Here is a 27,260-nt window from a genome sequence, read left to right as displayed (position 1 = left end):
CGGATGCAAACACAGCATCCCCCAACCAGCTAAAGACTGCTGGCAGTAACAACAGGCTACCACCACTTCAGTGGCCTGAGTGCATCAGCAATGCCCAAAACTTTTTGCAAAGCACAAAATCCTCGTTCCACACAGCTCTCTGGGAGCCGGGGCGCAGAGGGGGGCTGTGAGTGTTATTAGCAACGAGGCCAAAAGAGAGAACGCTGTGCTGGAACAGTCTCTCTGCGTTAGCTCACGCCTTTCAGACCAGGCGGGGCCGACAGTGGCTGACAAAAGCTGCTCTCCCCCAGCTGCTTTGTGGCTCCGTGCTAATTCCTCTGCGACCGGTGTCCGTACAGCAGCACGCAACCCCCCCGTGAGCCGGTACCGCCTTGCATGTGGCTAGCCAGGGGGCTGTCTGCTTCAGGGCTTGTTTGTTTGTTTGTTTGGAAGCAGTTGTTTTGCCAAGGAAGCTTTTGTTTGTTTTGAAGAACAAAAAACATTTTCAATTCTCAATGGTCAAGTTTCCAAACGACTTAAGTTTTGACAGAGTGATTGGGTGCAATTAATGGCAACTGAAATTCCACTAAAATGTAGAATATCCCAGGGAGAAAGGAAAGAGGTAAATGGGTTTATTATTTAGGAGAGAGAAGGGGAGGACAACTTCCCGACTGGCTCTGTGAAGGAAGGGAGGCAGGAAGCCTCTTCTCCCATGCCAGCAGTGATTGCTCCAGGGCATGGCGAGGCCCCGTGGCCACCATTCCCCAGGAGCGCCCCCCGCACCCCGCTCACCCCTTGGCGTCAGGGGACACGAACGCCTCCAGCCCTGCTCGAGAAGCCAGGCACCTGGGGCTGAATGCAACCCTGGGGTAACTGAGCTGGCTTCAGCACAGTGCTCCCCCTCGGCAGCTGCCCGCCTTCCCCACCGCGTCCTCTTCTCAAAAAACAGGCAAAGATCGTGGTAGAGCAGCTGCATTCCTGACACGCCACGCAAACAGCACAAGGCCACCTCGCACCCCTGGCCCATCCTAATCCTGACTTGCTGAAGTCAATAAACAGGGAATTAGCAGCACTTAACTTGGTGACCTCTCCGGACCTGCCACTCTCCCGCTCACAACCATCAGCTCCTGGCGCTGAAGGGTCTTTGTCCATGGGGGATGGCCCAGGTGGAAAACCGAGCTTGGCAACCTCTTAAATTGCCATCAGGAGCTCTGTAAGTCAGTAATGTGCAGGAGGGACTCGCCTCTGAGAAACAGCCCTCCCTGGGTAAAACCCGTCCTCGAAACAGCTCCTTCCCCACCATGCGTGAGATGCGAGGGAGAGCGCGTGCCTGCGGGGAGGGTCACAGCACTGCTGCACTGCAGCCACGGCCGCTGCGACAGGCCAGCAAGGATTTCATGTGCGCTCACTGTATCCCTGTTAGCCACTCGGTCATACACTGGAGCTGCAGGGCAGAGTGACTGTGCACATTTAGCCCCCCCCCGAAAACAACAGTGCTGGAAAACAATCCCTGCAAGGGAGCGGTCCATGCCAGGGGTGGTCCATGCCTGTGCTCACCCCAAGAAGGTTTCAGCAGATGGAGGAGCAAGGTAAGTCTGTGTGCGCTGAGGATTTATGTCCGTTTCTCAGTTAGAACTTAAATTTGTTGGTGAAAATATTTCCATATAAATTGGAAATTACTTAAGAGCCATCTCCTGACACCAGCTTCCAACTAAGCTCACAAACCCACCAGAGGCCCTGCAGAAGCTGCAGTCACCGGCAGCTCCGGTCCTTGCACATCCCCTTGGCCTGGCCAGTGGTGCTCCCTCCCGGCTGCCTTGCCAGGGCTGGATTTGAAACCAGATGGTGTCTGCGTTTCCTTCCACTACCTTGGGCGTTCCCTGACTTAACTATGCCTGGCAGAGGGGTGTCCTGTGCAGCCAGAGATGTTCTGCCCCAAGGAGCGGCCCGAAGATCTCCAGCACGTTCATCCCAGGCTGGGATCCCTCCCTTTGCAGGCAGGACAACGCTTGCTGCGCCTGGGGGTCTGCAACGCTCCCAACTAAAGCAAACGCCGATGCGTTTGCTGCCCTGTGGTTGCTTGTGCATCCCGTCTCCTGGACACCATCCCCACTTTTCCATTCTGATATTTATATTTTCCTGTCTCGTATAGCTCTTATTCAGAAAAAATACTGATGCACATTTATTTCCCAAAGGAAATGATAACAAGGCTCTCTTGGTAAGCTGCAGTCCCCTGTGCTTTCCTAAGGACAGCGAAGGGGGCTGAACGAGAGGACTATAACCAGGCATAGCAGAGGGAGAGGCTCCTTCTGCTGTTTCTGCCAGGGGAAGGTCCTGCTGAACACCCACTGTTCCCATCTGCAGCTCCCCACTGCCTTCTGGTGGCAAAAATGCATTAAAATCTCCCTCCCAGTCCGGGCTTCTCCTCCCAGGCCGGCGCCACACACTTGTGCTGGGTGTGTCGTTTGGGGCCCCGTCTCGCACCTTCCTGGCATCGCCTGGCGCTCCCCTCCCTGCAGAGTCGCTCTGAAGTTCCTCCTCTTTTCTGCAGAAAAAGGCTCCATTCTGGGCCAGGAAGGAAGGTGGGGAATAAGCAAAGCCTGTGTTTCTGAGGGTCCGACTCTGCCTCTGGGGATGGGGCGTCTCCAACATTTCTCTGCCTCGCGGGGGCTCTCAGCTCCTGGCAGCCCTTTGCCAATGGCCCCGAAAAGTGCAGGCACCTCCGAGGCGCTCTCTTGCTCCAGCTGCCTGGCGTGAGCTGGTTGGGAATGGTGAACCAATTTCCATCCCTGGTTGCCAGGAGCAAAGCAGCCAGGAGTGAAGGGCTTATAGGATTTGCTGCTGCTTGTTTTTGTGATAGTCATCTCCTAGGAAAGGATTAGCTGCTGGGTCCGGAGGTGGTCCCGGGCCTGCCTGGCCTCTGAAGTCCAGCAGGAACAAAGTGTGTGAGGACTTTGTCACCGCTGGAGCAAACGGCTGCCAAGCCGTGCTGTAACCGGGGATAGCAGTGAAGTCAGCACGGATGCGGCAGCAGGAGGAGGAGGAGGACCGCGGGTAGCCCCTACTTCCAGCCCATTGCGTAGAGTTGTGTGCGGTGAAGGCGACCTCGGCGGGTCTAACCTGGTGGTCTGCCAGCGTTTTCTGTGGGAATATGCTGCATTTTCTTGCATTGCTGTGGCTGACAAAACCAAGATAACGTTACAGTGCTGTATGCATTCCCTCCCTCATTTTAATGGTTACAGAGTAAAATTTCCTTTGGTTGTCAGTCTGAGCTCTTGCCCGAAAGCATCTGGTAATGGGCGAAAGGTGTGCACTATGGAGAGGTACGGGCGGTTTCTTTCATGAGAATATCTATGTTTGTATTGTGCCTGAGCTGACTGCTCCCCGTGCCTCCCTGAAGTGTAGGGTGAACCTGAGACACAGCCTGTGATGTCCGTATTGTCTTTGCAGACACCTGAAAACCCTTTGGATGGGAAGCCAAGGCTGTCCACGTCACCAGCAAGTGCCCGTGAGAGCTCTGCAGCCCTCCCCGGCATCAGCCCGCGGGCTCTGCTTTGGAGCTGCTTGTGCATGACAAAATGAAGACCAGGGTCCTGATGACTGTGTTCCTCCCTGTACTGACACCAAACATTTCTGTCCATCCTGACTCAGCCCAAGGCAATAGTAGAGCCTGTCCTCTAGGCTTACCTACCGAGGTTGGGTCTTGTGCCACTGCTGTTCGATTATGCGGGAAGGAAGGGAAACGATGCTTAGTGCTATTTCAGAAATCAAATAACCTTTTTTAAAGCAGATCTAGGCAAGAGCATGTGAACCATGTGAAAGAAGATGTAAGCAAGAGCCTGGAATCCACTGAGTTTTCATCCGGTTGGGAGTAACAATTAGCATGGCCCTAAGGGCATGATGTTCTCGCTGTTCTTTACTGTCCTGAGCTTAGATTCGCCCCAGTTTTCAGTGAAGCTGCCCAAAAAGCTGGAAGTTGTTAAAAAACCCTAAACATGGCTGTTCTAATACTGTTTCCAGGGAAAACGGTGAGTCACGGTTTGAAAAGCAGCACTGTGGCTGTGTGCAAGTGCAATAAGCGGTGCAGTATTCTCTGCAGAGCTAGAAGATGCAGAAGCTTTCTAACGTAGAAACCCAAGAGAGTGTGGAGGTGGGGATTTATTTCAGAACTGGCTGGCTATTAAAAAATCAAACAGAAGTTGGGGGATGAGAGGCCTCCTTTGATATATGGGCTGCTAGGAAAGTGAAGGTAGTCTAGAGTCAGTCACAGAAAATGTCTGCTTGGCATGAGAGTGAAAGGAATGGTTAAGGTTACACAAGTGAAACATGACAACCTTTGCTCTCATTTTCAAGTCAAATAGCTTAGAGTTAGATCTTATCACTCAAGACTTGAATTAATCATGGGGTGAATATTATAACTGAAAGAAATAGATCAAATTGTAAAGGCAAGCTGCTACCAAGCTCAATGGAAACTCGAAAGATGAGGAGGAATGAAGAGATAGGTCTGATTAAGGCTAATAAAAATATCAGCTGTGCCTCAGGGAATGTTGCTGTTGTCAAACACAAATTCCAGAGTCAAAAATATGGTGCTTTAGTTTTCCATCAAGAAACCAGGCTAGGTAAGAGGTTGAATTCTTTAACCCCGCTGAGATGAACAGGCTTGCAGCTGAGCTGCCCCCTCATTTGCCTTCTTAGAAACTGTGGATTATAACTATCCGGTGCCTATCAGACAAGCTTACTATTTTGGTTTTATATTTCCAGTTCATTCCTTTCATTTATTCTAAATGTTTCCCCCATTAGACTCTCCTTTTTGCAAGTGTCTATATGTAGAACTGGAATCAGTTGCTGACTTACTTTACAAAAGCACATCATTAGCTTCCTTTGTCATTTTGGGACATTTTAATCTAAGACTTTGTCCTGTGAACAGGTACATTTTTAATCTGTCCATCAACTCAGTGACAAGGGTCTTTTCTTTTGTTCCTGCTGGACAACCCCATCCAAGATGGAAGTGGACGGAGCTGCAAGCTTTCTGTAATCCTAGGTAGACTTTTTATTAGACGTTTTCTGATACCTTTCTACAAGGCAGCAAAAAGAAGCAAAGAGATCCTCCTAGCTTTATGAATATAAAGATGTAGATCTGAGGCAAACTCAGAAAAATCCCCAAATTAAATTTAACGTGAAACCTATTTCTAATTGTTTACTAATTTTTTTAACTGGTTACTAAACCAGGTTCTGCTTTACAGCTCTTTATAGATTTTTTTATGTATATATATACACACACTTGTATATATATAAAATCTGTATCTTTATGTATAATAAAAATCTATAGGCAATAAAAATATACATAATAAATTCTATATGTATATATCTGGTTAAGAAACTCAATATTTAGGGTTAAAAAGATCACAGGTACAAGAAATGTTAAATACTGAAAGGGTTGATCATTAGAGGACTTTGGGAAGAATTTGAACTCATTTTCACGGGCGTAAAAAAAAGCGTTCTACAGATAGCAGCTGACCGTGTTAATCTGTTTTAAATATCGAACCTCTGGAAATAATGGGCGGAGATTTTTCTGTTTGCTTTAGTAATAACCTAAACACTGGTCCCTGATAAGTCCTGTACCAGCAGACTGGATTGTATATTCCTGAATAGCCACATCCTTCTTTGACAGAAGTTAAAATTATAGAAACTAGTAGTGTCCTAATAAAACCTCCCACAAAAACTTGAATTAAGGATAACTCTGTAAGGACCTTATTGTCTACTTGACATCCATCCTGCTATTTATCAGACAAAATAAAAGACTTTGCCTTGCAGCATAGTCTGTTGGCATTTCTTTATAGAAAAGGTGAGACTGATCCTTAAAGTTAGTGTACAATAAATGCCCTTGTAGGTGAGCATCCACATTCTCCTCCAGATACACTTCCACTTCCAAATGGAGTTTCAAGCTAAAGTCCCCGTTCTCTTGCCCATCATCACTGCTACAGGTAACAGTGAAGTTACCCTTCCGGGTACTGCTCAGAAGGGATTTTCCTTGCTTGGTGGGCTGTAGCCAGTCCCAGAAGCTCTCTGGTTGCTTCATAACTATCACTTCTAGTCGTGCCTGCACTAGAAACTCTGGCAGACGGGCAGTTATAAACAGTAAGCAATTACTGGTTTGGCAATGTCAATGAATTAAAATCCTGTTTGGCTGCCTTGGCCTAGGCAATATCCTTATAGCATTGGATTATGTTAGCAAATGATGAGCAGTCATTGCTAATTCTCTTTCTGTGGCACGTGGCTGAGTGAAAGATCTTTTAAATAGATTGTGAGACACCAGTGCTCCTCTTGGGCAATTGCAGGAATTTGAGATGGAGCTCCCTTAAATCCCCTTCTTGTATAATCTGCTTTTCTTTTTAATTTCTAGTGCTGTTATTCCTGCTGCCAAAAGCTTAGTTGTCACACAGATACCAGAGCTCTTTTGTCCACTCAAAGGGCAGGGCAAATTATTCTTTGGTATTTGCAGAACTATAGCAACAGCCAAAAATTTAAGAGGGGTATTCAGGATGAGAAGACCAAGACAGTGAATAACATGCACAAGCTGTTACATGTAATCACTGAAACTGCCCAGGGCATAGCATCAGTCTGGGATCTCTGCAGGTGCTAAACAAAAGGACTAAATTGCGATGTAAAACTGCGATGACCGGCACTAATGTCAGGACTTTCAAATACCAAAGACCAAGCTCCTGTGTGCTGAGTTCAACTCTGCTTTGCCATGCCAGACCCCGGATAAAAGCCACTCTGATCATGCAGCGGTAGGGGATGAATGCTGTCCTGCAGACAGAAGCCTGTGGAGCCAGGAGGCATTGAGCGCTGACTTGGGCATTGAGAATTTTCTTAATGGAAGTGGCTACCATGCAAAGTTATTAGGCAGCATCCCAGTCCTGTGCAGTGTGGAGCTGGAAAATGGGTTTCCTTAAGTGCGACGCAACGGGCAGCGGGATCCACATCCCGGTACTGTCAATCTTGCTTATTGCCGTCACAAGCACAAATCAAAAAGAGTAGTCTACATGTTTTGCAGACAGCATATTGAAAGCGTGATGGCTTGTGAGGGATTTGTAGCACTAAGAAAGCAAGTTTTCCTTAAAACAAACATGGAATGCACCTCACTGGAAGAGAGCAGTGGAATTATGTCAGGAAACTGGAACTGGTGAAATACTTTTTGTGCAAGGGCTACAAGAAATCCTCAAATTACGGAGGTTCTCTCTGCCTTTTTCCCCTGCAGAGCTCCAGGGTACAGGTAGTACAGCTCTAACCAGGAGCTCAATAACTGCCCAGTGTCACTCGATGAATCCTCTTCTTGTCGGAGCACTTACAGACAACATCCATCTGGCCTCCAGCTTTCGTGAGGCAGATAGTTTGCAAAGTAACATCACTTAATTGCCATTTCAGCCTCCCAGTGGTTAAAAGCAAGGGTGTGCAGGCCCGTTTGGTATTTAGCACCGTTTCTGGTCTTTCTATTCTTTTACACAGTTGCATCATGCAACCATTTCACACCGTAAAAATAAACCCAGCTGGTTTTAAAGCAATTCCTTTGTACCAGGGTGGGATTGCTCACCCCTCCATGGCTGCTGAGAGGCAGTTTCTTGCCTTTTGCAAAAGCCCCTGTCCTCAAAGGCCTCTGGGAAGAGCAAGATTTTCTAACTTAGAGCCCCGTCTGTCTGTCTGTCTGTCCTGGCTTCCCATGACACAGTCCCTACCTGCCTGCCTCTGGGGGCCAGCACCCCCGTGGCTGGAGAGGCTGAAGTTGCTCAGAAGGTGCTGGAAGAAGACGGATGCAAGGATGGGTGCCGGGTCCCAGTGGCACCTCTGGGGCGGCTCTCGGCCCAGCTTTGCAAGCCAGGAGCGGGGACAGAAAGGGAAAGGCCTAGAAGGACCCTCCGCTGCTGGTACCTTAAGTGGTGCCCCCCAACTTGAGACGCTGGGGGTAGGACTTATCTGCCCATGCCGGTGGACAGCGGAGCTGGGTCAGCCTTCGTGCTGCGTCTGGGCTCCACGTGGGGCCGGAGGAGCCGCGCTGCCGTGGCACCGCTCCCCAGGGACGGCCCCCGGCCCCGCTCTCCCCGCGGCTGCCACCGCTGTCGGGTACGCCCAGGTCAGCGCGACCTTGGCCAGGCTCCGATGTACAAAGGCTACAAGAACTAACAGCCGGTAACCAGAAACCCGTCCGCTCCCAGACTCGCGTCTTGCTCCCGTGACCCATGGCTGCCGCCGGCTCCCTGGTCCTGTGCCAGCAGGAGACACAGAGGCCGGCTCTGTTTAACTTCTCCTTCGGGACGGGAGAAGGGACAGAGCCTGTTCGCGTTCCTCTGGGCTCAGCTGTTTATGTGACCTGGGCAGCCTCCTCACACTGCTTACGCTGCGCTTGCAGCCTCGCAGCTGCAGCACGGTGCGTACCCCTCGCTGTGGCAGCCCACCCGGAACCCGGGCGCCGTCCCCCACCTGGCTGCCCCCTCCCCTCGGGCACATCGCTCAGGGCATCTTCTGGGGGCACAAGAGTGAAAGAGTTCAAAGAACAACAGTCCAAACGATGACTCGCTCTCACCTGCAGCCTCTGCCTTTGGTTCCTTCCAAAGATGCATTTCAAAACCTTCTAACACCGCCGATGTCAGAGCAGCTGTACAGAAACATCCGTCTCCTAACGCATCTGGCTGCGCTGCCCCGGCACCTTCGGCCCTCGCACGAGCTCCTCTGCGGGCCCCCTCCCCTGTCCCATGCCGATGGCTGGAGACTCTGGGGTCTCACCCTTCGCGTTCGTCCGGCTCAGCCGCGGCCCGGGGCGATGGACGGGGTGACGCGGGGCAGGACACTCGGCAGGACGTGGGTCCCGCCAGGCGCAGTCCCGCAGTGCCGAGCAAGGAGAGCAGAACGGCTCCAGGCAGACACAGCCCAGAGATGGCCACGCCAGCCCACCGCGATGAGCGACATCCGAGGAAGCCAAGTTCAGGGTCAAGGCGTATGGCTGGACGCAGGTGGCCATGGCAAAATACGAGTGCGAGGGCTTGAGGTTAAATGCTGACCCCACCGAACCAGGGAGCCCTCAGAGAAGTTTTTTGCAGCTCACACGTCTTCCCAGCAGTGTGGTCCCCGCTGACAGAGCTGGCCTCGAGTGCGGGCAGCTCAGCCTGCATCTCTGTCCACATCACACTCCGCCTCCCGCAGATCTCCCGCAGACCACCTCCTTTGCCTCCCTGAAGTTCCTCCTTTCCCCTAACCCGGCATGGGAGAGGACTTTGGTGTGAAAAGTCACCGTAACGGCAGAGGGTTCACTGCCCTCCTGACTGCCCCATCTCTGCACACACGACCCTACACAGCAACCCCTCCCCAGCTCAGGCAGATTCCCCCCACTCTTCCCCCGTGCCTGGCAAGCCAAGGGTCTCCCCCTCGCAGGAGAGCTCTCAGGAATGCCAATCTCCTCCCTAAAAAATGTCTCCTTAGAGCTGCCCTTGCTCAGCCCCTCACGGATGCCCTGCCCAGCTCTATCTCATAACCCAGCAGGGCTGGCCGGCATCCGGCTTTCTGGTCCAGACAAGATAGAAAAGCTAAATACCTCTATTTCTTCACCCCTATAATTTCAGGAAAGGGAAGCTGCACTCCATGACCACTCTTCAGCCTTTGATGTATTTCGATGTGCCCTGTAGCCTTGCAATTTTTTTCCCCACATCATTATAGGATAATACTAAGTGTGTGTTAACATAAGAGCTGCCAAAGATATTTGAAAGGCTTGTTTGTCCCTCTGCAAAGGGAAATCCTCCCCCACCCTGCTATATGCACTTACCGCTCCAGAGATTCATTCTTCTTCGAGCTGGCCAGAAGTGCAGTTGCCTTTCTGGCGTTCTTTTTTGTTCATGCTATTTCTGACATTCTGCTGAAAAGGGAATAGGAAAATTGGCAAAACACATGGAAAGGAGTTGCCTCATGTGACAATAACATGAGACAAGGCAGGACAAGAGAGGGGTTTAATTTGCCTGGTTTAATATTTTTAACAGATGTTGACAGTAAAAGAAGGGGTATTATTCATTTGCCTGTATCAGTGTCTTTTGATGATGGGTTAAGGGGAGAGTTTTGGCATTGCTTTTATACTGATGTGCCCTCTAGTCAGATTTAATATGCATACAGATAAAGCTCACCAAACTCCTTTAGAAGAAAGCTTTAAAAAAAATTTCTCCAAATTATCCCTAACTAAATGAGTATATATACTCATTTATGTAGTTTCCCAAAGACTCGGCTTTCCATCTTGCTTTTTAGAAAATGGCTTTGAATGTTTTCCCCATCTTATCTTTAAAGTGAAGCCCTTCACCTTTACTGAGATAAGAAGCACTGTCAATAGGAGCGCTTGGCCATGCTCCTGCTCCATGCAGTGGCATTCAAGCCGAGGGTTAAAGCAGGCCAGAGATGGGTTTGGCCCTTAGAAATTTTGCTGTAACTAATCATTTGAGAATATTTACGTGACCTCTTTGATACACCACAGATCTGGAAATCTCAGGAATATCTGTCTGAAATCCATCTATACCAACAGGCTAACGCGCACCTCCGATAGATGCCGAGTTTGTACTCTGGGGGATGCTTCACATAATCCCAGCCTGGATGTTGCTGGCAAAACTAAGCACCTGCTATTTTACTTTCTGAGAGAAGAAGCCTCTGTATAGATGCACATTTTAGGAAGACAGGGTAATTCTTGTCATGCAAAGTTTTTAAGGTTATTGCAAAATGCAGAACCCGGGACACATTTCAAAACGCTCAGGAGATCTGAGCCAGCTCGCGCCTTGCGGGGAGCCCTGGTGCGAACCGCAGAGCAGAAACTGCCTGCAGCTCTCCCCACTTCCTAGGAACAGCCACACGTGGCCAGCTGCGTAAGGGATGAAATCGCGAATTGGCCTTTTCTTGCCAAGGTTTTAGCCCGTCCTTCCTCTTAGAGCTGCCAAATCCAAGAATTCCAGGAAAATCTCAACAAACGTTGGTCTGAGTCAACAGAAGTCTCGGCAGCCGTGGGAGGTCAGGAAGGCGTGCCGCCCGCCCCACCGTCCCAGCCTGAGGGAGCTGTTAGTTGAACAGGTTGCGGTGCTCGGGGCTGAGCTCTCTTTCATTCTTGGACTAGAAAAACTCTTTTTTCTCTGTGTGGCTTTGAATTCTTTTGAATGAAAACCCCTCTCTTTTTTCTATGTGGCTGTTAGAAGGACACTAACTGTTCTCGCAAGCAGTTCCATGGTCACGGGTTTGAACATGCTCAGTGGCTGCAAAAGAATTCAAAGGGAAAGGAAGCACAAGCGCCAACTAGATTAGAAAAGACTTCCATATTTTTACAATACTGTTGGAAGGACGAGGAGCCTCCATGCTTCACAGCTGAAGGGTAAGTTACTCAGCTGCAAAATGTTTCCTCTTCCACTAACAGAAAGCTCTTGGCCTGTTGTGCTCTCGTGAAATACATTTCTAGGGGGATGTTATTGCATGTAATTGTGCTGGACTCAGAGCTGTTGGCTTCTCCTTGCCCCACTGCTCCTAGAGAGTAATAGGCATTGCAAACTCTGCGGATGCTTAAAACTCCTCCAAGCCTTTTGTGTTGCTTATTTTTCTTCCCAAGATTATTTTTAATCCCCATTGGTGTTGCAATCCAGCTCACAGTGCAGCCCTGCAGTGGTAATTAGGAGGCAGAAAGGATTAATGGCTGCAGGAAGAGGTGGCAGAAGCAACCGTGGGCACAGAGAAATGCCTCTAGCGATGACTCAGTGGGAGGCGCAAGGAATTTGGACCGTGCCAGGTCCAGCCGCCCCGTGATGGAGGGCCATGATCACACGGTGTAACCTGGAGAGCAGAGTACACGCCGGGGAGTGGGAGAGGGGACAGAGTTTCATTAGCTCCTGCTCAGCAAATCCATCCCGAGGTGAGCCTGGGACCGCAGAACTTGTCTTTGCTTAGGAGGAAATTCAGCCGTGTCAGCCTTGGAGGGTGAGGTTTTGCAATATGCTTATTCCAGTGTCATTGCAGGCAGATGAAGGCAGAGGTGACGCCTTGTCCCCGTCTCCCCACCCCGGCTGCCCCTCCTGCGCCTCTCCTCCTGCGGAGCCCAGGGATGCGGTGGCCGTGCAGCCAGCTGGGCTCGCCGAGCTGCCTGCAAGCAGGTCTCCCTTTGCTTGCGGACCGGAGAGTTTTCTGCTCCATTAGCGGCATGATCTGAGTCACCGTGCAGTTGCGTAGTCATTAGGTCAGATGCAAACGGCAGGAAAGTGGCGGAGGCCGGGGTGGTGAGGGGGACCATGTCTGCCAGCCAGAGCCTGCCGTGGCATCCCCTACACGGGGATGCTGGTGGCCACCGTGGTCGGCAGGATGCTGAGGCTGTCCACTGGTGACAGTCCCATCATTGAAGGGCATTTGGTGCTGGGAGGAGGGTTCTTGTGTCTGCTCCTTGCGGATACCGAGTGAGAACAGAAAATAAGGTGAGTTCTGACGGTGACAAACAGGGACAAGAAAAACGTTGTGCCCTGCAGGAGGTAAAGACAGCTTGAAAAATTATGCTTATGGGGGAGGGACGAGGAGGGAAGAGACATCCGTGCTTGTTTATTCATTCATGTTTCTACTAGCCTTTATTATATTTAGACTACTTTAGATGATACTAGAAGTATTTTGCGTCTAATGATGATCTGGGGAGCAGGAGTGCTCTATGGCAGCCTTTACAGGTCCTCCTGGCCCAGGTTTCCTTACGCATATTTGACACTTTGGATGCAGGTTAAGCTGCGCTGTCATCCGATGGAGGTGTAAGCTCGGATCTTTTTTGTTCAGTTGTTTTGTTTTATATTTTCTTTTGCTAGTGGGCTGTAATCAGACAGGAGCAGAGGGAAATCAAACATCATTAAGCACCGTGAGACCTCTGCCCTTTTTGAGCTGACACAGGACAGTCCTTCATTTCTTTGACAGCTAAATGAGAGAAAATGAAACACAATGTTCCTTGTATTTCTAAACAGTCGCTGGAATGAAAAAGGATCAATTCTGAGATGAAAGAATTAATCTTACAGCTGGTGCTTGAAAAATGGTGGTGTCTGTGTTTGATACTTGGAGAAATACTAAGCTGGGACATTGTTACAGCCTCTTCGGGTGCCTTTATCCCTTATAGAGAGGCAGAAAACTGGAACTAACTTATTGCTTCTTAGAAAGTCTATCAAGGACATCAGGCATACAATGTAATTTCTGTAAACTGCTTTAATCTGCTCTTATTTTCCATAATAGTGAGGTTTAATGATCACTTTGTCTTAACTCGCTTTCCTTTTTCCCTGGTCCGAAGGGAAAACGCTTTGAATGAAGGGAGAGGAAGGAAACAAAGCCGGCAGTTTCAGCAGCTTGCAGCCATGCCAGCTTTGTGCTGTTAGACAGGAATTAGGCGTGTGGGTGATGAATTCTGCAGGTTTTTACCCACACAGAACTCTCTCTGGTGTTTACGATGAGAGTTAATTTGGCTGAGGATTGATCAGAAGCCTTAAATGCACAGCTCCCAGCCTTTCCAGTACAAGGGCCACCTCTGAAACGCTCTCTGACAGTGTCTGTCACTCATTCTGCAGGACCCACCCCCAAATAAAGTATCACCATGCAAGCCAGAGCTGTACCTTTTATACTTTATCACATCCTGTCTTACCGTTGCAGTGGGTTTTTCACTCAGGGGCTTTATTCGATGCTATCTCAGTGCCGTGGCTGTAAGTCCTGCTCCGTGCCCCACGCACGCTTTCCAGAGTCTGTGCGTGCAGTGACATACCTGAAACGCTGCCTGTCCTGATGCTCGAGTGGTGCAGAGCAGCTCAAGTGGGGCTGCAGTTTCTCATGCAACATCAGCAAGAGGGACGTGTCTTGGCCTTCGTTAGGAGCGGTTTTAAACCAGATGCCCCAGGGGGAGTGGATTGCTGGGCTGTTGAGATTTGTCCTCCCATTCAGCTCCCAGTTCCCCTCTCTTATCTCTCACGTTAGCTCTTTGCTGGCTTTCCCACTTCCTCATAACTCATTCCTGGAAAAGGGAAGGTGGGAACAGAAATACTGCATTAGACTTCTCCCTGCCGATTTACATTTCCACGGTGCATATGGTAACGGGCAAGCCAGACTCCTCCTGGTTTTAAGCACCACATACAAATCTTCCCTGTTCAATTATAGTAAACATATGCTGCCAGCTACCACCGCTGACTGCCACATCAGCAACGACTAAACCTGTCCAGAGGGGCTTCTGATCAGGAAATCAGATTTTCTAGGGTCTGGAAGAGCCAATATGTTGGATCAGATTCATCTGCTGGCTGCCGTGACAGTCCTGGGAGTCCTGGAGCAAGGTAGGGACCGTCGGATGCACATGCCCAAATACTTGCTGGGTGAGTCTACTGCACCTCCACTGATTTCCTTTCACTTCTGTATTTCATGTCTGTTGTTGCACTGGCACTTCCCCACTTTTCAGACAGTGGACTGTTATATGGGTTTTGAAACGTATTCAACAAAAGGAGTGCCTGGGAAGCCCTTCCTCTGAACTGAGCTACCTCCTCAGTTCAGAAATTTCTTGGTAGATCTTCTCTGCAAACATGAAGAATTCCTTTCTTTGAAAAATGGGTTTACAACAGTTCCAGAGGTTTGTGTAGATGTTAGCATACACTGCGGTGCAGAAAGGAAGAATGGGCTGCAGTGGGTCACACGGAACATTTCCCAGCCGTAGTTCCACATTGCATGACAATTTAATTCAGTGTCTGGGTGGCTTATCTGTGGCATCACTTCCCTCCCTACACAGCTATCAGGATTTTGAAGGGGAAAAAATTAAAGATTGAAAAAAACTTAAAATTGGCAGTAACAAAGTGCATCTGAACTGTGTAACAATTTCTATAGATAGTAGATGATCTGTTAATTATGCAAAAGAGAAAGCAGATATCCGCTGGTGGTACGTGACTGCATACTCATCGCTTCACTGTTGCACTGGGTCATTCCTTTTCCTTGTCTGAAACGTATCTGGGAGTTTCATCCAGCTTTGTCTGCTGTGCAGGGGTGCAAGGTTAGGAGGAGACCGCAGACCTTTTGCCCCATCCTCTGGCAGTCTCCTGGCCCCACCATGCCCAGCAGCGGACTGACTACTGCTACTTTTCTCTCTTTTGCTGCAGCCTACTTCTTCCTCCAGGTGATCTATGCTAGGAGGGAGTTCGGCATTTCTCCTCCAAAGATCTCAGGCCCACCTGAATTTGAGAGGATCTTTCGAGCACAGTAAGAAACTCCTCTTATAAGATGCTTGCTAGATCTCGTGTCTAATGGCACTGCCCCTTTGCCATTCATTTCTTGGGACTGTAATTCAGCAGTTACTCACCTCCCCCGGGGTTAAGTTAATGGGCTTAAGAACCAGCATCAGGACTGGGTTGGCCTATGAGTCCTAAACACACCAGCCATTGCTGATAGAAATCACACAGGAATCTCTGCTGTAGAGTGAAGGGCTGCTAAAGACATAGTTGTTGGTGCCTGAGAGTTAGGCTGGTTTTAGCCAAGTGGTGTCAAAGCCTCAGGCAGCTTCAGCCCTCCTCTGCACCCCGCTCGCTGGGAAGGACAAGCTCCGAGAGATCTCAGCTGGGGCTGCGACGGGGATAGCCACAATCCAGCATCTCTGCCGTGACTTCTGTGCTAGGGCTACAGTGGGGAGGGAGACAGAGAGGGAGGAAGCTTCCACTTTTGCTGTAGCTGAGCACTGAAAAAAAACCAACCGGGCAGGAGGAGCAGGATCCCCTCAGCCATCCCCTCCTCGGCTCCTTTGCCAGCCTAGACTCAGCTCATCCAGCATCTCTCGGTCCTGCTACTTTGTCTTTGGGGGGACAGGGCATGGTGTACAAACAATCCAAACAGCTAAGCACTCCCTCCCACTCCTGCACGAAGCCCAAGCTGCTCTGGCCTTGTCTGCTTAAGATGCACTTCATCCTCAACGTGTCTGCAGCCTGCTGGGGCAGACCTTCCTGGTGGCTTTGGGCTTTGGGGCTTGTACAGCAGGGTTTAAGCTGCGGCACTCGGGAAGGGGCAGTGGGGGTGGTTCACAGAGCCTTTCTGTGCATGGTCTGACCTGGGCATCTTTTACTTAATTTCTTTTGCCCTGGAGACCCAGTTCCTCCCATGCTTAATTCCTGTGAATAAAGGTTGGACGGGAACTATGGGGAAAGGTGCAAGCCTGGAGGTTTTTATGGTGATATCAGCTCTAAAAAGCAACAGCCTCCAGCCTCTGGAAACTGCTAGGGGAAGCAAAAGGAAGATCTTCCTCCTTTTCCTTGTTTATGACCTTCCTCTTTCCTGACAGGGTGAACTCCTCTGAATATTTTCCCATTTTCCTGGCACTTCTGTGGCAGGCTGGACTCTTCTTCCATCAAGGTGAGAACAGCCTGTTACCTGGTTTGTCACTGGATCTGTTCCTCTGAGTGCTGGCTCAGTCCGCAGGTCCTGCTCACCTTCTGAACAATAAATGAGGCAGTAATTCTGTCTCTGATGGGAGGGTAGAGCCAGAGGACACAGCGTCTCTATTCCTTCACTTTGGGCTACCTGCTTGGCTCAAAGTAGCTCTGAAAAGCCTTTGGCGATGGTCACGGCAATCTCTCTCAACTGCAGGTCTGGCTGCAGCCTTGGGTCTGCTCTATCTGTATGCCCGCTACTGCTACTTTATGGGATACAGGGCATCATCCTCAGAAAGGTAAACGCCTGTGCCAGCCTGGAGTACATGGTAACCCCTGGGGGTTTGCATTTGGGAAATAATGTGCTTCGGGGAAGCTCAGGACTCCCTCTGGTTGCTTTGGGGTCCCTGCATGACTCAGCCTTGCCAAGCCCTCCCCGGGGCATAACGTGGGCATGGGTACAGGGCTGGGGCCAGAAATGCAGATACGGGGCAAGGCTGGAGTGGGTGTGTGTGTGCTCCGTCACACAAGGCGGGAGCCGGGCACGGGACCCCACGCAGGGGACAGGGGACAGCCAGGGGCTGCCTTTTCACCCCCTTCTCCAGGGAGGAAGGGACGGTTCCTGGCTGAGAGCAGCGATGCTCGTTCTCAGCAGGCCCCCTCTCTCCTGCCAGGCTTGCCCCGATATACTTCAGCACTGGAGTTCTCTGGATTCTCGTCGCAGTGTCAGCCCTGGGCATCTTGCGTTTCTTCCTCTCTCACTACGTGGGCCTGAACAGCCTCCAGCTTCTCACAGCGTGACCTGCTCCTCTGTCCCTCATCAGGGTCCTCGCCTTCGAGTCCTGCTCCCTCCTGCCCACGGAAACAGGCTGGCTGTACCTAACACAGCACGAGCAACAAATCCACCCTCACCTGAGTTTTTAACACCTCCCTCCCTGCTGCCCAGCACCGGCAGAACTGCTCTTCAGGAGGTATTTTTCCCCCACGGCACTCTTTGTGCCAAGTGCTCCACATCTGGCAGCTCCATCATGCCTGATGCAGAAACAACAACGCTCCAAAAAAAGGAGAATTTGAGGAAAACCGGACACATAAAAGCAAACTCATCTCAGCCTGAGCTTCCCCGTGAGCTGCCCCAGGGAATCGCCATGTGTTCCCCTTCCTCCAGCGGCTCTGCCTTCAGCCCAGGCACTGAACGTGGGTTCATGCCAGTTTTCCAAGGCCCACACCTAAGAAAGGCATTTGTTTGAAACCAGATGTGGGCTGAGGCATAACAAAAGAGGTGAGGGATAAACAGGAGCAGCCACGAACATGTTGTGCAAAAGTCTATTAGCGCCCTTGTAATGATTATTAGCCACTGACCGTGGCTAATTGTAAATCAGACTGCGCAAACTCATAACCACCACTGCATGTATAACTTTGAATACTGCTGAGTGACAACGTGCACAAATAAAAAGGCACTGAGCTTGCCGTGGGTGGGTCTGCAACTAGCAGAGAACAAAAACATGAGTGTTTGAGCGCAGGGTGACTGCCTTGGTTTCCCCACCGTGCAGTGCAACGCAGCCTGCGACCCTACGTCCCGCGGGAGGAGAGCTCTGAGTAGGGAGAAGCTGATTTTCCGAGGTGCCGAGCTCCCAGATTGGGGGCTGAGCCGCTCAGCACCAAACAGTGGTCCTTGCTGGGTGGTTTGACCGGTGCTCAGGTCCCCCTCCGGGCTTGGCCCCCTGCAGCAGGAAGGGCTGGATTTTCACAGGAGCTCAGCGTTCACAACGCTGACGCTTTTGGCCATTGGTCTGCTCATGTTAGTGACACAGCTCAGAAAACACCAGCAGTGCTCTGTGCCATCGTCACGGGGGGACTTCATGTGGACCTGGAGCGCGAAAATAACTGCATTAACATGCTGCCAGTCTAACCACATTTTAAAGCCCGCTGTCCTCCCCTCCCTTCCCATATCTAGACTGCAAGAACAAAAGGCAGGGTTTTTTTTGGAAGAAGTTATTAATTTTTCACATTGTTTCATTTCCTTCCCTGCATTTTAAATTGGCTTACCCAGTAAAGCCCCCAGTCCATTTCCCTTTCGGGCTCTCCTGCCTTGGAGTCATGCTACCGCATTGAAGTTGGCAAACACTGCAGGCGAAGGCTTAAATTCAAATAAAAATAACTGTACTGCACTTGCCTCTGCAAACTTTTCAGTGCAGTGCGGCCCCATCCTCACAGGAACCCCTGGGTGTCACAACAACAACGACAACAACAACAACAAAATAACTTTTTTTCTAGCGGCTTTGGTAATACACTTTGGAAAAGGCTGAGCATCATTTAACCCTGGCTGTGCCTTACCAAGGCCAGGGAGGATGAGACATGCCACCTGCCCCCAGTGAGAATTTACTTAGCCTTTACATTAACACGTCCCACCATCTCCTGAAGTTAATTCTCAGTCCTCACCTTTTTACCTCCCAGAGGGTTAATACAGAAGGACCAGCCCCAGTTGCTGATGCAGGTCCTGGCTGTGTGTCAAAACCCTGCTGCCTCGGGTTAGTCCAAGCTGGTGCTCACCGGTTCTGCAGACACAACCTCCATCTTTTACCCTGCAACCAGTTTTCTAACCCTGCCGTATCGGCCTGGAGCCACTACCCAGCTCAGCCCCGCTCGTCTCGGCTCTGTGTGCGACAGGGCTGCAGAATGACTCAGAGGAGGGAAGTTAATTCAGCAGCGAGGCTATGGCAAGCCGGCTTCTCCCCCTGGATGCACAGAAGACCATTAAAAATCTTGGTCCAGCACTGCCAGGCTCTGGCCCCGGCTGCCCACTGCCCACAGCTCTGCCATGGAAAAACTGGCATATGATCCCCTTCAAACAATTGTCAGAGGGGTCGTTTCAGGTGCCTCTAGCAGAAGGAAAGCTACTCCCCGCCACCCAGGGATCTGTCGTTACTCTGCTACTTCATAAATGTCATTGAAGAAAATCACTTTGCACCAGACCGTGGTTCAACGATGCAGTCGGTGGTTTCAGGGTTTACCCGATTCGAAACGCTGCCGCCGCGCAGCATGTTGCAGTGGTGCTGTATGACACACTCTGCCCGCTTGCATCTGCTGCAGAGGAGCCAGGTTTGGACGGGCCGGGTGTGTGCTGGGTGGGACAGGGTCTGCCCGGGCCACCCAGGGCCACGGGGGTCACCATCCAGCGGGCGCCAGGACCCTCCCGTGAGCTGCCGTTTAAGGGCAACCCAACCGCCCGGCAGCAGCGGCGCTGCCCGTTGCAGACCCGCAACTTCCACTGCTGCGAGGGCCGGGTTCCGCGCTGCTGCTCACCCCCCGGCTGGCTCCTGCCCGGCCTCCTGGCAGCCGTGCGGGGGCTGACCCACGGAGCCAGCTCAGCTCCCCCCGCCTTCATCTTCGTCTGGCCCGGTGAGCTACGCCGGCTGAGGGAGGGGGCCGGCTGAGTGGCGGTGGGGCGGCTGAGGGGGGGCCGGCTGAGGGGGCTCGGCTGAGGGGGGGCCGGCTCGGCTGAGGGGGGGCCGGCTGAGGCTGCGTGTCGGCTGAGGGGGCTCGGCTGCCTGACGGCAGCGCCGGGGCCGGGCTGCTGCGCCCGCGGCCTCAGGGGCAGCGGAACCCCGGGCCGCGCCCGAGCTCGCCCGGCCCCGGCCCCTCCCGGCTCCGGCAGCTCCCTGCCTGCCCCGCGCCGCTTCCCGCCCCGGCTCCGCTCGGGAGAGGGCGCTAGCGGGACGCGGCTGCGGCCGCCGGGCCGGGGGAAACGGGGGGAGGCCGGGAGGCCGGCAGCCAGAGGCGTCGGTCATCGCACCCGGAGAGGCGCCCAGGGAGTCCCGGCTGCACCCCGAGAGGCGCCCAGGGCAGCGGTCCGGCAGGCTGCCTGCACAGAGAGCCGTAGCGGCACTCTGCACAAGCCCTCCTGCTTCATCTCTGCCGGGCCAGGCCCTGGCGTTAAGGTTATTGGGGAGTCCTGGAGCCCCGCAGAAATCTCCTGGAGACGGCTTACAACAGACACAAGAGCCCCCTGCAAGCGCTTTGCGGATTCCCGGGCTCCTTCCTCTTCCTCCCCCTATGGCCGCCAGTTCAGTGTCAGCAACGGGGAGGAAAAGGTTTGGCGTGAGATATTTGGAAGCAAATCCGCTCTGATACAGCCACAGCCAGCCAGACGGGAGGCCAGCAGAGAGCAAAGGAAACCTGCAGAACCAGGGAGAAATTCTGTATCGGAAGAAATGCACAGGCTGAACTTGTAAACAAGCCTCCGTCCCCCAGTGGGGCTTGTTCCCATGTGAGCAAACGAGTGACGATGGAAGTGCACAGCTCTGTCTCCCTGACAAAGCAACTGCCATCCGCTGCAGGGATAGCCGGCACGCATGTGTTCCCATTTCTCTGTTCATAGGAATCTGGCCAGGTTCCTGTAAGGCTTTTGTACCGTGTTGCAGAAGTTTGTAGCTTATTTTTATGGAAAACTTCAAGAGCGCCCACATGTACTTTCCTAACTGTTGTGTGATGGCCCGTGCAGGATATGTGCACAGACAGGTCTGGTGTGCAGACACCAGCGGGTTTACATGTGGCCCCCAGCACCAAAACGCTGTGTCCTGGGACGGGGGAAAAAATGCACCTTTCTCCCGAGCCCGAGGAAGAGCAACTGCATCCCTCCGGAGCATGGCTTGGTGGGATGGATGGAGCACACCCTCGAATTTCCCTGAGAAGCAACACTGCTGACTTTCTTTGGGGGTGTGTTTGGGAGGGGAAGGGCCTGTGGGCCCGGGAGAGGAGGGTGCAGCTGGTGGCCCTGGCTTTGTGGCACTGGCATGTCACCCAGGTTTCCATAGCACCAGCATCCCTAACACGGGGCCAAGGGGAGGGAAAGAAGTAGGTCAGACTGGGCTAACAATACCCAGACGTGTCTATCTACGGCTCAGCCTGATCTGGGAAAGGGGGTGAAACAGAGGAGAAAGGGAGAGGGAAAAGAGAAAAAAAAGGAAAACACAAAGTGTCCATAGTTTCAGCAATGCATTTCTTTCCCTCAGAAAAATAAGGACCTTTTAAAGCCACCTTTGTGTATCAGTACTGAGAGACCAAGACTAGCACCCACCTCCTGCCCATCTGACAACAGACTACAAGGGAATTCAAATGCTAATTTGGAGCCAGACTTCTCAATGGGTCTTTATTTCTGCCGCAGCTCCAGGATCAGAGCTCTGGGGAACCAGCCCGCTGGAGCTATGAGGATGCTCGTCTTCAGACCAGTACTGTGGGACGCCTTCCCTTCCCCTCTCCATTCCTCATCCTGATTTTGTTATCCCCTTGTCTTAGTTTTACTTGTTTACATTCAAGTGACTGCAAGGGCAGGGAAGAAGAAAGGCAGTCACTCTGGAGTTGTGTAACTGAAATAACTGCGGTAGTGACCCATTTTATGTGCTGAGTCTGCAGAGGCCTCGCTGTCAACGTAACAGCATTTTGGTGCTTGCCTGTGTGCAGCACGGTCATTTTGAATGATGTATCCATCAATGCCAAAACTCAGGAGAACATCTGGGCAGTAAGACCCAGCACCCTCTTGATCCGAGTAAACGTACGGACACACAGATCTGCGGGGTGCATGACAAAGCAGGACCAGAGGAAGGAGTGCTTTGCTCACGGGGAATACGAGGGTGTAGGTGCAAGAGCACAACCCTCACTGGAGAGACTGAGATGGACTGGGGCGAAGAGTGTGACTGTGGCTGACCCGCATGATACTGCGGTTTGAGAGCACCGCGTTTGGCTGGAACGCCGCGCCGTCACAGAAGAGACGCAGCCGTGGATGGAGGCGCAGGGCGTTTCAGACAGGCCTGTGAGAGCAGGCTCCTCGCCCGCAGTCAAATACTCCCTTTTTGTTACCACGGGCCACAGGTCTATGCAATAAAAACCATTCCCGGGTTAGATAACGGGGTAAAATCCAAGCAAAACCAAAGCTATCTGCCACTTTGTGTGTCAGCAGGTCAAGACGGGGAGGCCAGGAAAATCCATGCTCTAAGGTTACAATTTGCCTCATCTTCATCAGTTTTATACTACCCAGTACTTACCACTTGTAAGTGGTAAGAGAGCACCAAGAATTCATCTTTCCCCTGGTGAGGGCAGAGCCACAGCATATACAAGGTAGACAGGGCTTAATGTGCCCTTCTGTGAATGCTCTCCCTCCAAAGGAAAACCCCAGCTGCTGCCGGTGCTGTGCCCAACTCTGTGTTCAGGGACTTCCAGGGTCTAAGAGCTAAAGGTGAAAGTTAGGTAGGAAGAACAAAAGTAGGGTCAGCACTCAGGAGGACTCACAGAGCACTCCTGAAGAGAATAAAAGAGGATCTGTGCCAGTAGCATGTGCATCAGCTGCACTGCTTTGACATTGCACTGCTTGACAAGAGAAAGCTGTGTGAACCCAAACAGCCAAGGCAACGTTACCTGCAAGGGGTGGATGCTGGGGATCATCATGTCAGCAAGGACAAAACCAGCGAGCTGCTGTGGTCACTGCTCCTGAGCCCTCAGTTGGTGAGTGGCTAGAATAGGCTCCCTTTCATGAACACGGGTGGCTAGAATCACAAGAGCTGTCTGTCCTGATACAGATGCTGCAGCACACTCTCCAAAGGCTCGACAGGGTCACCCCACTGTAAAGTATTTACAGCTTTACAGCTCATTCTCTTTCTGGGAGGGCGTAAGGAAATGCAGACAAGGCTTGCTGCAGCGGATGCAAATGGACACTTGCCCACCACTCTCCTGGCGGGTACACGGCTGAACCGACAAAGAGCTGTAAATGTTCTGCCTGAGCGAAGAAACCTTCTCCGAGAGCAGCCTGATGAGCTCAGTACAGCACTGCACGGCCAGATGGCTTCTGGATCAGAGCTGACTCATGCCCACCTAGCTCAGAGTCAGGCAAAACATGCAGATACCTAAAGTACGCTGGTAGAAGACACCTTTTCTACTGCTGGAACTGCATTCACAGCAAAGTAGCTAGCTGTATCAGTAAAAAGCAAAAGGTATTCTGCCAACTGCCATAATTATAATGCTACAAAACTGAAATGGTAACAGGCCTGAGTTACAGTAATGAACAGAAAAGCATCAGACAGGTGAACTCCCAACTGAGGCCTGAAAGGATGCGATCACCAAGGGCGCAGAACAGAGGCAATTCTTCCTTTTCCTTTTGACAAAGGATGCTGAGCATAAGCAGTGGATAAGCTGGTGGTATAAAGGGAAGGGTGATAGATTCAAACAGTACGGCAGTGACCTCAGACAGGAGGAGGGACTTGGGTATCTGCTTTTCACTAAAGCAGTGTCTATCAACCCCTCCAATTGATTTCCAGACCAGCTTGGCTTCTTAGTGAACTACAGATTAGGAAAGCTGGGAAACATGAGCTCCTGCCCAGCCTCTGCTGCAGACCACCATTTTCAGAGTAATGAATAAAGACAAAACAGGTGAAAAGGAAGAAAGTAAGGGTGAAGTATAACCAAAAAGCCTCTTAAATTGCCCAAAGCAAACGCGAGAGGGAGGCTGCATTAGCAAAGCTGTAAATTGCTAGCATTAGCAGATCATGAATGTGGCCATGTTATCTAATATGGCAGAACACACATCATGCATATTTAATAGCATTGTTTAGCTTCTATTTGTCACAGCACCACAGCTAGAAGCTGTTTCTAAAGGCATGGGTAGTGACAGAAAGGTTATAATTGAATTCTAGGGCTTTTGACTAGAGGCCACATATACAGAGAAACATACAAAGCATTGGTAGTATGAGACTTCCATGCCTTCCCTGTTTTCAGACCTCAGATAAAGCATGTTAGGTGCTAGCACTATTTGTTGGGAGTTAATCAGGTTTGCAGATTAACTGTAAGATCCTGAATTATACATGCTTATATGCAAATGCAAGGAACACACAACACACATAGCTGAGACATAAAGAATGACGCTTATGAGGGAAGCAGAAGAACAAATGGGTAACATCTAGCTAGGAAAGACAGAATGGGAATGTGCACAGAACATGGGGCCGGGATGATGGATAATGAGTTCTGTAATCTTTTTAGAGCAGGTATTTAAACTCTGATCACTGTTCTCCCTGAAATGGCAAATACTGACCCATAAAAGAATTATTGGTAATTATTTTTTGCATTACAATAGTATCTCCAAAACCTACTCGGAGATCAGCATCTGCATCACTTCCAGACAGGCAAAGTGTCTCCATATAGGCTTAGATGCCTATAAAACCCTTGAACCAGAGCTGCAGATTTTCTCCATTATTTCCTTACCCAGGCAAGAAACTTAAGCAAGCTAACAAATAGAGATTTATGACCTGGTACCAAACAGAAATGTCCTGAGCAGGCAGCAGGTTTCAAGGAAGAGCTTTACTTTGGTCCTTCGGTCCAGCTTAACAATTAACATGTCTACTCAGATTTACGCATCTCTCTGCAGGTTGGACTGGTGCTCATGCTGTCCTGGTGCGGGTCTCTGCTCCCAGCTCTGCTCACCATGAGCTTTGAGGGAATTGGGGATGTTGCACAGGGGCTGCGTGACTATCTGGCAGATCATTTCTCCAGCAGATTTCTACCCAAGAGGCCACCTCTTTGCCCATTTTCTACAAAACCCAATAGGCTGAGCTCGGCTTAAATTACAGCGTGTCTCCCCCCCCCCCCCGGCTGACGTGAATGAGGTGAAATTTATCTTCTGGGAATGCAAGTGAGAAAATGAGAGCAGCTCCTCTCCCCAGCAGTCTGAGCTGCAGGTGTGCCTTTCCCCTTTGCAGGAATGGGGCAGTGAAATTCTGAAGTAGAACAAAGCCATTTTAGAGAAAAACAATTACCTGAAGCTGCAGCTGGAGTTGCCAACGGACCTGCTGACAAACAGACTACAGTTCAGCTGTGTCTGCTGGAGAGGAGGGTACAGGTGTCATGCTGGCACCATAAAACAAAAAAGGCAGATACACTGATGGTGCTTGAGTCCTAGAAGAAATAATATAAGCAAGACCTGCATGTTTGCGTGTGTAAAATACATACATAGTTGTTTCCTTGCTTCAAAAAACCTAATAAAATCCTGCATCAAATGTTTCCAGCAAGATTTTTATCCCCTATCCCATTCTTTGCAAGTGCTCATGTGCCATGGGACTACCTTTACTGGCAAAAGCACTTACCAGAGATGGCCTCTCAGGAAAAGGGCTGCTGCTGCTGTTAACAATAACTCCACGTGAATTGTTAATTATTTTCATCTTTCAAACACCACATATACGTTGGCTAATTACAACTCTTCTGATAACTATTTATGTCTTTGTTTGCCTCTGCTGTTCACAGTCACATTCTTCCCCTAGAAGTGCTGTACCCAACTTTCTGTGGGATGGGTCAAGTTTCATGGCAGGCAGGTATTTTGCCTACGCTTAATAGCAATTACATCTTTGCAAAAAAGTCATACGACCTTTCTTCTAACCCTGGAAGAATATGCATGCAGCAGATCTTCTTCCTGGTGTGAACACAGGATGATTTTAATTTCCTAGGAGACCTCTAAAGAGAAAACTTATGTCAGAATGCTGTTTGACTACAATAAACATATGAATAAGAATATTTTGGGCAACCCAGACTTTATTTATCATTGAAAATTAGATAGCAAGAAATCAGCCAGTGCAGCCCACTTCAAAGTCACGAAGTCACGTGGATCATGGTGTGTAAACAACAGAGAACCCATTTTCCCTCATTATTCAAATGCAGTAACGGGGACTAAAAAGACCAATCAGACTAATAAAATGACACATGGTAAACGTACCCCAGTGTATGATTATTAATATACATTATAAGAAAACAAAAACTATAATTAACTCACTGTTAGAAATGCAAAGGCTTCAACAGGGATTAGCAAAGGGATTCACTTCACACTAACCAGGCGGAAACAAAGCCGTGAATGGACGCCACACCTCCGCAGTCCTAAGGTCACCGCTTATCTGTTCAATCGCACAGGCTCCCTTACAGCTATTTTCATCAAAAGTTGTTTTAGCTAATGATCCTAACACCGTTTTGCAGGGGGGGTCGGCCTAGTCAGGCGTGGGGCGATCGGGCTGCAGGGTGCAGAGGGCACGCGAGAGGGCGGCCCTCCCCACCACCCCGCCAGGGCGCTCGGTGATCGCCCGTCGGAGATCCAGCAAATAAACCCGCCCGCGCTGCGCCCAAACAAACAAACAGTCGCTCTGGAGGCGCGATCTGGAAAGGTCGGGGCTGGCAGGATTTCAGCCGCTGCCGTTGCCGTCCCCATTGTCAGCACTCCCACGCCAGCGCCTGCGAGGGCTGCCCGAGGCCTTCCCCGCAGCCCGGGCCCGGCCCGCACGGACGCCATCTCGGCGCAGGGGCCTCCCGCGCCTCGCCCTGCCCGGCCCTGCGGCGGCCCCTCGCTCCTTCCCCCGCCGCCTCCGGGGCTGGCAGCGCGGCCTGCCCCCCCCGCGGCCTGCTCCTCGCGGGACGGGCCCGGCCAGGCCGCTCCCCGCCGCGGCGGGAGGCGGAGCCCAGCCCACCTGACGGCGGCGGCGGCGGGCGCTGCTGCAGTGCGCGGAGCCGCCGATCCCCGCTGCCCGTCGGAGCGCCGCGGCCCGCCGTGAGCGGGGGTGCTGGGGGGGTGTGCGTGGGGGGAGCGATCGGCGCGGCGCGGCGGGCGGGGAGGGACAAAGCCGCCGCCATGTTTGGGTTCGGGCAGGAAAAGAGGCGAGGCGGGCCCTGGAGCGGCGGCTCGAGCCCGGCCCGGTGCGCGGGCGGCGGCAGGGCGCAGGGGGTCCGCCCCCCCCACCCCGGCCGTTGCGGGACCCCCCGGGGCGGCCGCGCTCCTCACCCCCCCCCGCGTCCTGCGGCCCCCCCCCCCCCGCGCGCGGGGCCGCCGGACGTGACTGGCTGGTTCAAGTTGTCACGCTG

At 51.4% G+C, this 27,260-nt stretch overlaps 1 protein-coding gene and 1 long non-coding RNA gene across 6 annotated transcripts; one reads left to right on the top strand and one right to left on the bottom strand.

Moving 5' to 3' along the window:
- Positions 1-11,060: 11,060 nt before the first annotated feature.
- On the top strand, positions 11,061-18,549 carry LOC142088880 (leukotriene C4 synthase-like). 2 transcript variants are annotated; one of them, XM_075164731.1, is made up of 6 exons: positions 11,061-11,365; positions 14,146-14,315; positions 15,126-15,225; positions 16,295-16,365; positions 16,600-16,681; positions 17,057-18,549. In XM_075164731.1, the coding sequence occupies exons 2-6, from the start codon at positions 14,258-14,260 to the stop codon at positions 17,181-17,183; spliced, it is 438 nt and encodes a 145-aa protein (XP_075020832.1). In that variant the 5' UTR covers positions 11,061-11,365; positions 14,146-14,257; the 3' UTR covers positions 17,184-18,549. The 2 variants fall into 2 exon arrangements, with proteins under 2 accessions (XP_075020832.1, XP_075020833.1); XM_075164732.1 differs by lacking the exon at positions 11,061-11,365 and adding an exon at positions 12,240-12,449.
- LOC142088881 (uncharacterized) lies at positions 12,279-27,132 on the bottom strand. Of its 4 annotated transcripts, XR_012676059.1 has the most exons (4): positions 26,188-27,132; positions 25,181-25,319; positions 19,008-19,117; positions 12,279-13,995 (listed from the first exon to the last, which is right to left on the bottom strand). It is a non-coding gene; the product is annotated as an uncharacterized LOC142088881 (long non-coding RNA). The 4 variants fall into 4 exon arrangements; XR_012676058.1 differs by lacking the exon at positions 19,008-19,117 and having other exon boundaries at positions 12,279-14,002; XR_012676057.1 differs by lacking the exons at positions 12,279-13,995; positions 19,008-19,117 and adding an exon at positions 20,593-22,252 and having other exon boundaries at positions 22,794-25,319.
- Between the last annotated feature and the right edge of the window lie 128 nt (positions 27,133-27,260).

The sequence above is a fragment of the Calonectris borealis genome, chromosome 15 (genome assembly GCF_964195595.1).
Source record: "Calonectris borealis chromosome 15, bCalBor7.hap1.2, whole genome shotgun sequence".
NCBI classification, from domain to species: Eukaryota; Metazoa; Chordata; class Aves; order Procellariiformes; family Procellariidae; genus Calonectris; species Calonectris borealis.
This window is presented reverse-complemented; position numbering and strand designations above follow the sequence as displayed.

Coding starts and splice junctions, on each gene's coding strand:
- LOC142088880 (XM_075164731.1), top strand. CDS start 14,258: ATGTTGGATCAGATTCATCTGCTGGCTGCCGTGACAGTCCTGGGAGTC. Junction 15,226..16,294: donor GAGAGGATCTTTCGAGCACA/GTAAGAAACTCC, acceptor CTTTCCTGACAG/GGTGAACTCCTCTGAATATT. Junction 16,366..16,599: donor TGGACTCTTCTTCCATCAAG/GTGAGAACAGCC, acceptor TCTCAACTGCAG/GTCTGGCTGCAGCCTTGGGT.